The sequence below is a fragment of the Rana temporaria genome, chromosome 9, assembly GCF_905171775.1.
Source record: "Rana temporaria chromosome 9, aRanTem1.1, whole genome shotgun sequence".
NCBI lineage: Eukaryota > Metazoa > Chordata > Amphibia > Anura > Ranidae > Rana > Rana temporaria.
The window spans coordinates 96,077,835-96,087,954 of record NC_053497.1 but is presented as its reverse complement, the minus strand read 5'-3'; the positions used below and the strand labels follow the sequence as shown (position 1 = coordinate 96,087,954).

At 44.0% G+C, this 10,120-nt stretch overlaps 1 protein-coding gene across 2 annotated transcripts in view; it reads left to right on the top strand.

The window, feature by feature from the left end:
- Window positions 1–1,420: 1,420 nt before the first annotated feature.
- Window positions 1,421–10,120, top strand: part of GRIA3 (glutamate ionotropic receptor AMPA type subunit 3) — a 405,232-nt gene continuing 396,532 nt past the window's right edge. For both annotated transcript variants that reach the window (XM_040323936.1, XM_040323935.1), the window contains exons 1-2: window positions 1,421–1,978; window positions 3,285–3,443. In XM_040323936.1, the coding sequence (XP_040179870.1) occupies window positions 1,888–1,978; window positions 3,285–3,443 (250 nt within the window). In that variant the 5' untranslated portion in view covers window positions 1,421–1,887. The remainder of the gene's footprint in view (window positions 1,979–3,284; window positions 3,444–10,120) is intronic.

Here is a 10,120-nt window from a genome sequence, read left to right as displayed (position 1 = left end):
CATGTCAGGATTGTGCAGGCTGGGACATGGGGGGGGTTGTGCAGGCTGGGACATGTCAGGGTTGTGCAGGCTGGGACATTTCAGGGTTGTACAGGCTGGGACAGGGGGGGTTGTGCAAGCTGGGACATGTCAGGGTTGTGCAGGCTGGGACATTTCAGGGTTGTACAGGCTGGGACAGGGGGGGTTGTGCAAGCTGGGACATGTCAGGGTTGTGCAGGCTGGGACATTTCAGGGTTGTGCAGGCTGGGATGGGGGGGTGCAGGCTGGGATATAGAGGGGTTATGCAGGCTGGGAAATAGCAGGGTTATGAGGGCTGGGAAATAAAGGGGTTATGCAGGCTGGGACATGGGGGGGGGGGGAGGGCAGGCTGGGACATATCAGGGTTGTGCAGGCTGGGACATAGCAGTGTTATGAGAGCTGGGACATAGAGGGGTGGTGCAGGCTGAGACATGGGGGGGTGCAGGCTGGGAAATTGGGGGGCTGTGAAGGCTGGTGCATGGGGGGTTGTACAGGCTGGGACATGGGGGGCAGGCTGGGACATGGGGGTTTGTGCAGGCTGGGATATGGGGGGTTGTGCAGGCTGGGACATGTCAGGGTTGTACAGGCTGGGATGTGTCAGGGTTGTGCAGGCTTAGAGGGGGGGTGTGCAGGCTGGAACATGGGGGGTGCTGTGCAGGCTGAGACATGTCAGGGTTGTGCAGGCTGGGACATGGGGGGGTGCAGGCTGGGACATGGATAGGGGGGGGGGGTCAGGCTGGGACATGGGGGGGGGTGCAGCCTTGGACATGGCAGGGTTGTGCAGTCTGGGACATAGGGGGGTGAAGGCTGGGACGTGGGGGGGTGCAGGCTGAGACATGTCAGGGTTGTGCAGGCTGGGACATGGGGGGGTGCAGGCTGGGACATGGATGGGGGGTGCAGGCTGGGACATCGGGGGTGCTGTGCAGGCTGAGACATGTCAGGGTTGTGCAGGCTGGGACATGGGGGTGTGCAGGCTGAGACATGGATGGGGGGGGGGTGCAGGCTGGGACATGGGGGGAGTGCAGCCTTGGACATGGCAGGGTTGTGCAGGCTGGGACATAGGGGGTGAAGGGTGCAGGCTGAGACATGTCAGGGCTGTGCAGGCTGGGACATGGGGGGTGCAGGCTGGGACATGGATGGGGGGGGGTGCAGGCTGGGACATGGGGGGGGGGGTGCCTTGGACATGGCAGGGTTGTGCAGGCTGGGACATAGGGGGGTGAAGGCTGGGACATGGGGGGGGGGCGAGGCTGGGACATGACAGGGTTGTGCAGGCTGGAGCATGGGGGGGGGGGTGCAGGCTGGGATATGGGGGGGGGGTGCAGGCTGGGATATGGGGGGGGGGGCAGGCTGGGATATAGGGGGGGGGGTGAATGCTGGGACATGTCAGGGTTGTACAGGGTTGCCCAGCAGCCTGTGATTGCCTATGTAGTATGGATGGTGCGGATGTGATCATTTGCTGTGTCCGGCCATGAAGGGGTTAGCCCGGCATCCATCCACGTGAGCCGCTCCGCTCCTATTGATCGGATGTGGGCAGACTAATGCACAGCGCAGTGCTTTGCAGTGCTTGTCGGGGCTGCAGTGAGGCTGAGCACAGCGATGCTGCTTTAACTCCACGTCAGATGAAGTTTGATCAATAGCCCCCTGCTGGTCCAATTGGAAGAGCCTTATTCGTCTCATCTCTCGCTCCCTTTCTCTGTCTCACTACCTCCATCTTTGGGAAAAGTCCTCGGCGGTGTGTGATTTGTAGAGCGCAGCCAATGGAACTGTCCAGGGTGCTGTAATCTAGGAGAGGAGAGGGCAGCGCTGCTCCATCCCAGCCCGGCTCTGTCAGTTTCGTTTTAGAAATTGCATTTTTGGAAGGCTGTGAAAATGGGGAAAAACCTGATCCGGACTGTCTGTCTTCTTCTGCTGAGCCTGGCAGGGAAGAGCTTCGGAGGGTTCCCTAACACCATCAATATCGGTAAGTGCTGCTTGATGATGATGGGGCTGATGGGGATGATGGTGATGCTGATGGGGATGATAGTGGTGCTGATGATGGGGATGATAGTGGGGATGATGATGGGGCTGATGGGGATGATAGTGGTGCTGATGATGGGGATGATAGTGCTGATGATGGGGATGCTGGTGGTGCTGATGGGGATGATAGTGGTGCTGATGATGGGGATGATAGTGGTGCTGATGATGGGGGTGATGATGGGGATGATAGTGGTGCTGATGATGGGGATGATAGTGGTGCTGTGATGATGGGGATGATAGTGGTGCTGATGGGGATGATGGTGGTGCTGATGATGGGGATGATAGTGGTGCTGATGGGGATGATAGTGGTGCTGATGATGGGGATGATAGTGGTGCTGATGATGGGGATGATAGTGGTGCTGATGATGGGGATGATAGTGGTGCTGATGGGGATGATGGTGGTAGTGCTGATGCTGCAGGGGCATGCACTGTGTTTTTGGGATGATTGCAGGGGGGCTCATTGACATTTCATGTCACCATCATCATCACAGCTGAGCCTCCAGTCTAAGTTCTCTAGACTCAGGGGAACCCTGCCTGCAATGTGTAAATCACCCTAAAATCCACAATGCACCCCCCATGATTTCATGTATCAGGATGACATAACTGAAAGCATTGCATGCATAATGCAGATAAACCCCAGATTAAGATATATTATGTCAGTACAATGCACTGAGTCAATGCAGCTTTCTATGAAAGTAGGAAAGGGTTTGCAGTGGTCTCTGCTGCCTATGGGATGCACAGAGCATCATTTTGATTCAGCACACTGCAGAAAAGTTAGACTAGACTTGTTCGAAGCAATGCTACCCCCAATCATGGGCACTGTTCTTCTTCAGCTTCCATTGGCAGGGGCATTGCATGCTCTTTGTAGTCTGAATGCAGAGATAAAGGGCAGTATGTAAAGAAACAGTCTTCCATTCACATACGTCTTGCTGAATAGCTTTTGCTGGTCTTGTCCTTAATGGAAGCTGTGAGAAGAACTGGAGTCAGCAAATTGTATTAAAAGAAAGACAGAAACACTACAGCAGAATTAAACACTGCTGGGGCTAAGAGCTAATTCATGTCTTGAAGGGCCAGGGCATGGAAGGTAGCCAAAGGGTTAAAAAATGCACAAAACCGACGTATCAAATTCCTTAATGATTTACTGGGCTTTATGTAATGTAAATACAATGTTTGATGTTAGGGCTGTTATTATTGTTATTGTTATCTGCTCTCTGCCTTCTACATCGGTCTCTTCTTTTGTGTTTTAATAGGTGGGCTTTTCATGAAAAATACAATTCAGGAACACAGTGCATTTTTATTTGCTGTGCAGCTGCACAACACCAACCAAAATAACACAGAGAGGCCCTTCCAGCTGTTCCACCATGTAGATCACTTAGACTCATCCAACAGTTTCTCAGTAACCAATGCATGTGAGTACCTTGTCCTCTGAGGCATCCAGTCACTAAAGCAATTGTATGATAAGTTTGTACCGATGGAACGTAGCACATACTTTTTCTATGCTGAAAATGCATTTTTTTTTTTTTTTTATGGCAATGTTATGTGAACACTGTTTTCCCAAGTAGATCAACAAATATTAAATATACATGTGGTGAAATGAAGGAAAGCTTACATGAACTGCTGGTTAAAATGTGACGTCAGTGTAAAGAATGTGCTTCTGTATATTGTGTAGACTTGTTGAAGAAGAGACTACTTAGATCTTTTCTATGCTACAGATCCAAGTTTTACTTGTTTTTAATGAGGACCATTCAAATCATAGACTGCAGAGAAGAAGAAGCCAGTCTCTCTCTCTCTCTCTCTCTCTCTCTCTCTCTCTCTCTCTCTCTCTCTCTCTCTCTCTCTCTCTCTCTGTCTCTCTCTCTCTGTCTCTCTCTCTCTCTGTCTCTCTCTCTCTCTGTCTGTCTCTCTCTCTCTCTGTCTCTCTCTCTGCTCTCTCTCTCTCTCTGTCTCTCTCTCTCTGTCTCTCTCTCTGTCTCTCTCTCTCTCTCTCTCTCTTTCTCTCTCTCTCTCTGTCTCTCTCTCTCTCTGTCTCTCTCTCATTACCCTTACTCCTTCCTCTATCTTTTGCTCTCTTTCTCTCTCATTACCCCGCACCCCTTTCTCTTCTCTCATTAACCCCCCCCCCCCTTCCCCAGACCCCCATTATTTCTCTTTCTTCTCCATTATCCCTCACTCCCCTGCTTCTCTCTTCTCTCTTTTCCTCTCTCTCATGCCTCTCTTTTCCTGTTGCTACTTTTCTCTTTTTAGCTGTGTCCAACCTATATTCTTACACTCTATTTTAATTTTTTCCACCTTCTTACTGTTTTTGAAGGTCTCCCACTGTCTATGGCTCCCTGTATCCATCTCTCTATTTTTCTGTCATCTACATCTCCCCTAGTCTCCTCTTCTCTCATACTACTATCTCCCTTCTTCTTCTCCCCCCCCGTCCCCACACACAGTTTTTTTTTCCGTCTATCTCTCACTTGTCTTTCTTCCCTTCTGTGTAGTATATTACAGGCATGACTTGTGATGTTGAACGCATCAAATGCAGCATTTACAAAGTCTGAATTTGCAATAGCATACACAGGGGAACTAAACATTCTGTTATAGCTTGCAAAAATTCAGTGCATAAGGACATGGTTCTAAGGACCCTACTAATGAATGATCCAAATGTAAAGAAAACCAGGACCTCATGGTTTATAGCATAGCATTTAATGAGCTCTTCTTTGCAGTGCTTGATATGCTTCTGTGGGCCACATAAAATAATAAGTATGCTGGGGAAAAATATGTGTGAAGTGTTGCTGAATACAGTCTCTCAGGAGCAAATTTATATCACGGTTTATAACATAGAAAAATAAATAAAAAATCTGTATGTTTATAGACAACTGTTACCCAGTCCAGAGCTGAATCCCAGCAATATGTGGAATGGCAACATTCAGATTTTTGCACCGTAAGATTCTTTATAGTAGACCAGAGGGACTGTTTTTATTAGAGGATTCATTAATTACGCATTTACCTACCTTGATTTTAAAATTAAAACAATACCATGCACATAAATCAGTGTAATAAGCCATGACATTTATTTACCAAGTTAGTGCTGATTGGCTGCTTTAATTTATCACTCATTGTTAATTAAATGTTATACATTTAAATCATTCTGACTAACTTTTAAAATGAAATCAGCTATGCCAGCTTTTCTACTGTTCTTTTATAATGTGTGTTGTTTCATATATATATATATATATATATATATATATATATATATATATATATATATATATATATTTTTTTACATAATATTGAAAGTGTGTGCCTTTATGTTATTGAAGCACTTAAAATACTAAAATCTTACAGCTGTAAGCATTATCAAAAATATACCAGTGCCTTAATTCCTAAATGAACTCCTTAAAAAGTCCAGAGTGCTCACTGGTTGATAAAACAGTATTTAACTAATACATTAAAAAAAAAAGTTCTTTAAAAGTTCAAACAGGCACAGAACGCCTACACAATTTTCAGTCTATTGCTCTTTTTCCTCAATGAATGTCATTTCAATCAAACACTTACATTCCTTAATCCTTAATCAAAGTAATCCCTTCAAGAGGTTGGCTTTCTAACACCATTTCACAAATATCAATGAATGGATTAAATTCAAATGCACAAAGCCTTTACACTTAGTTGTCAGTAATTGATTTCAATCAACAATATTTCGCTATGGAAATATAGGAAATTACACAAGGCAATTCCACACTAGTTTGCAAGTGTAAGTGATGGGAAGATATTTAAGTGCAGCTTTAGCAAAAAGCAGAAACCAGCAGGCTAACAATGATTATTAAATTATTAACAGTGGCATATTAAACATTAACCAGGGATACTGTAATTTTTATGGGCTAAATTTGGTTAGGCTTGAAAAAAAAAGATAACTGTGTTTATTAATTTTAAAGGACAAAACAGGCCTAGGCATGCTACCACTAAGGGTAATGTGTGCTTTGAAGAATGAAAAGCATTAATTTTCAAATGTCAGAAAGCTTTTACTTAAAAAAAAAAAAAAAAGCAGAAAGTAAAAGGACAACCCAGCATGCAGTCTCCTGGTATGGCAAACTGTATTTATTTAGAAAAAGTCAAATTTCAAGATACCACACTTAATTGTACGCTGTGAATTTCTAACACATCATTTGCCCTACTTGATGCCCTTTCTTAAGAGGGAAACAGAGAAGCATTTTGCCTTTACTAGAGGAAGGTCACTTACAAGTGATTGACAGGGCTCCCAAAATGATGTAGTTTGTTCAATTTAAGCCTGCTAGAGAAAATGCTGCTCTCAAGATTTAGAGGGCTCCTGTGTCCAAAGTAATGAGATGAAGCCAAGAAAGTCCTGCAGCTGTCCCAGAGTAAGCAGCTCTGATTCCATTTTAGTGTTGGATGCATTCTTAGTTCTGTGTAAAGAGATCAAGCTTTGTATGTTATAAGCTTATCTTTAAAGGCCATGGAAGCTTCTATATAATATTAGTATATGATGTATTATGGGCCTAAAATTTCCCACTAAAATACCTTGCCATAATAACACCAAGGAGAGACCTATAAAGGCATTTTTAGGGTTTTTATATACATTTATATAGATATTTTTCCTCCAGCAAATTGCAATTTGGAATCATTGACATCAATTATTGCCTCCAAATGAGCTAACACTCCAGTCACAAGTCATACACAGTAGAGTCAATGCAGGGGTAGCCTATTTCACCATATACAATGTTATAGAATTGTCAAATAAAGCCAGAAGGTCTCTAAAAAGCAGTTGGATAAATTCCATGCAGATAAGCATTACCTGCTTGGAACACAATGGGGATCAAACAAGGTCCCAGATGTGGAAAATGGAATGCTGTAAGCTGTACTGTTATATGGATGCCAAACAAGCTTAAAACAATATAGGACTAATTTTTTAAAAAAAGAGAGCGAGTGGTGTGTGGCAATGAGCTGCAGCCAATCATAAATCCACTTTAACAAATCTGATTAATCTGCTTTACATAAGTTGCTGTTGGTTTGTACATAACATTTACTCATACGCTGTTATGAAATAAAGTTTTTTTTATAAATCTATGCATCTATATTTTTATAATTAATCTATCTTTCTACCTAAATACACATAAACACAAAAACAAATACACACCCTCTGACATGTACATACCCAAACCCACATTCATACGCTCCATAATGCTGACAACCTATTCTCATATCTGCTAGACTGTTTGTTTATGAAGACACATTATTTTGCCAATATTGTACATTGATGTCATTTACTGACAATCAAGATGCAGTAGATGCATGAGACAAATATAGACTGGCCTAAGTGAATAATTGCAGTGCAATAGATAAGGCGTTTCACTGCAGATAACAACTTGGTGACAGTGCCAGAATTAATGTGGATTATGTTAAGGTTGCTTAGATCAAATTTTATTGAAAGAGCCCGCTTGTGTTTTTATGCTGTGCTGTTGTAGTGCATTCCACTACATCTCCTCAGCCTCTGCAGTGTCAGCTCATTAGCACACAGATCTCATATCCCCTCTCTGCACTGTCATTGCAAAAATTGCTGTTGTACACCTTTACAGTCAGCTATGCTCTTGAATTACGCTCTGTTTGCAAGACACATTAAGGGGAAAGAGCTAAAGAAAAACAAATGTAACCTTAGAGTTATTTGCTATTGAATATTGCTAACAAAGCAGTACCGAAAAGCCTATTTTATTCATTATTACTGAGGCTATGGGCAGATTAGCAGGGAACTGTATGTGCAAGAATGGCTTCATTCATCCAAAAATTGAGTTGGCAAGATGGTCTTAGTCTGCAGACAGGTTTTGACAGCTTTGTCTTGTGTACCTGTATTCTTGCCGAAGATTTACTACATGTGTAACCATATTTACATTGGGGGGAAATCATTTCAAGGAAACTTATACATGACTTCACAGATAAAAGTACATAGCAATGACAGTTGCTTAGAACAAGTTGGAGAGGATATACAATGCTATACATTGATAACATATAAAAACTAAAATACCTCAGAGTCTGCTACCTATAGCCTGATGTTTTTTTAGCAATGCTAGTGATTTTATAAATCCCTATAAATGATATTTTCATCTAAGGCTTGTGACCCCAAGATGTGCTGGTTATCACACAGACCTCTGTCATCAATCATTAAGTATAAATCACACCAAAGAGGGGAGAGCTGGGGCTGGGTCAGGGGGCATATGTCCACTAGGCATTTACTAATCAGATTTGTTGGGAATCAGAGTGGGGCCACTAACAGTGATACATGCTAAGCACTATGCAGCAACCTGCTTCTCATTCAGAGCCGTGATCACAGCATGTAGCAGAATGATGTCTTCCAGCACCACCTTCTTTGGGCATGTGACTAAATGCCAAAAGATGCAAAGGAAGAGACTGTTGGAGGGTGTAATAAGGTATTACAAATAACCCATGACCTTTACAAACATCCAGCTTTTACCATGTCAAACTGATTGCTGCAACATAGACACACCTTACATGGTACACAGGGCCGATCCTAGGCATGGTGCGCAGGGTGCTCCACACCCAGGTGCTGCAGAGGTGAGGGCGCCGAAGCTCCAGAGTGCTCCCCTCCCTGCTTCTCGTCTGTGTCCAGAGGCGGAGCGCATGTAGCGGGTGCTTGAACTATTGGACAGCTTTGATATATCTTTTAATGTTTTCTCCACCCCTGTCTGTGAGGGGATGAGCATTTGTGCAGCGCTATCGTCCTCTTGCAATAGGAGGGGGCGGTTGCTGCATTAGGATTGCCACTCCCACTCCGGCCAATCCGGGGTGTGAGTGGCAGTTCAAAACAAGGCCTGGTTCTTGTGGTTTTGGGACGCGCGTGCGCGCTAGTTGTTTACGTCCCGCCGCGGGGTTGGGCTTCCCCTCGCGGTGGCGTGACGCGCGCACATGCACGCCTTGACTGCTGACGCCATTGGACGCGGACGCCCACAGTGGGTGGGTCCATGTCCTTATTGGCCTCTGGGCTTAAGTCCCAGGTCTGTCTATATTTATATATTATATTTTACATTTTACATTCAGTTTTCGTGTCAATGGGCCCTCGCTTCCACCCATAAGGGGTGGGTGCAGGTGGAGGTCCACAATGAGGCTTGGTTTTCGGCTGTGGAGCGCAGGAGCATGTGAATCTGCCGCCTATATGGTTTCCCTGTGGACAGGTCGTCTGTATGTATCCGGCCGGGACATCAGACTTCAAGGCTCCTATTCACTGCTATATTGTGAGTGTTTAAGCATCTGCAATTTTTTACAATAAAATTTTAAAAGGTTTTACACTATCGAGGCCCCCCCTCTTTTTCTTTTTCCAACCCATGTATTATGAATGTCTATGCATTGGAATAATGGAATGAGGTGATGATCCCCAATAGATCGTTTGTATTCAGCGTGTGGCTTTGCAACTCTTTATACCTTCATGCTACCTGGGGTCCCCTATAATCAAAGGACCACCAGGATCTGGTAAGCGGATTTATATGCTTTGTCGGTGGAGGATCCTAGCTATCTGGTTGTCACTCCGTATTGATGGTTCATCTGGCTATTTACTTTGAGGACTCTTTTTTTTTCACTGGTGAAGGAGCATCTCACATTGATCACGTCTGTGATCCAACTTCTTTTCACTTTTGAATAATAAGTGAAAAAATTCAATGCGCTACTGTGAGTATACAGTTATGATAATAAAGCAGTGATCATAAATAAAGTATATCTGAGGCAGCTATATCTAAGAGTGTTCACATAACACAGAAATCAAATATAAATAGACAAGTGATAAGCGCTTCAAATATGTGATAGTGATCACAACAAAGGATAATACCAATAATAAGTGCACAAACACAATATATAACTGCACTGTGATTGGTGAGGTAAATGTCAACTGGGAAAAAAACCCCAAAAATAACACAAGGATTGTGAACCTAGAATGGTAAAAATAGATCTCTGTGCAATTGGAAGTGTCCAAAAGTAGTGAAGTGCAGATGCTGAAACTTCAATAAATAAATAAATAAATAATTGAAAGTTCAAATGTGACAGACAGTCTTTAAACAAGGTGAGTCAGAAGGGGTAAACTTCT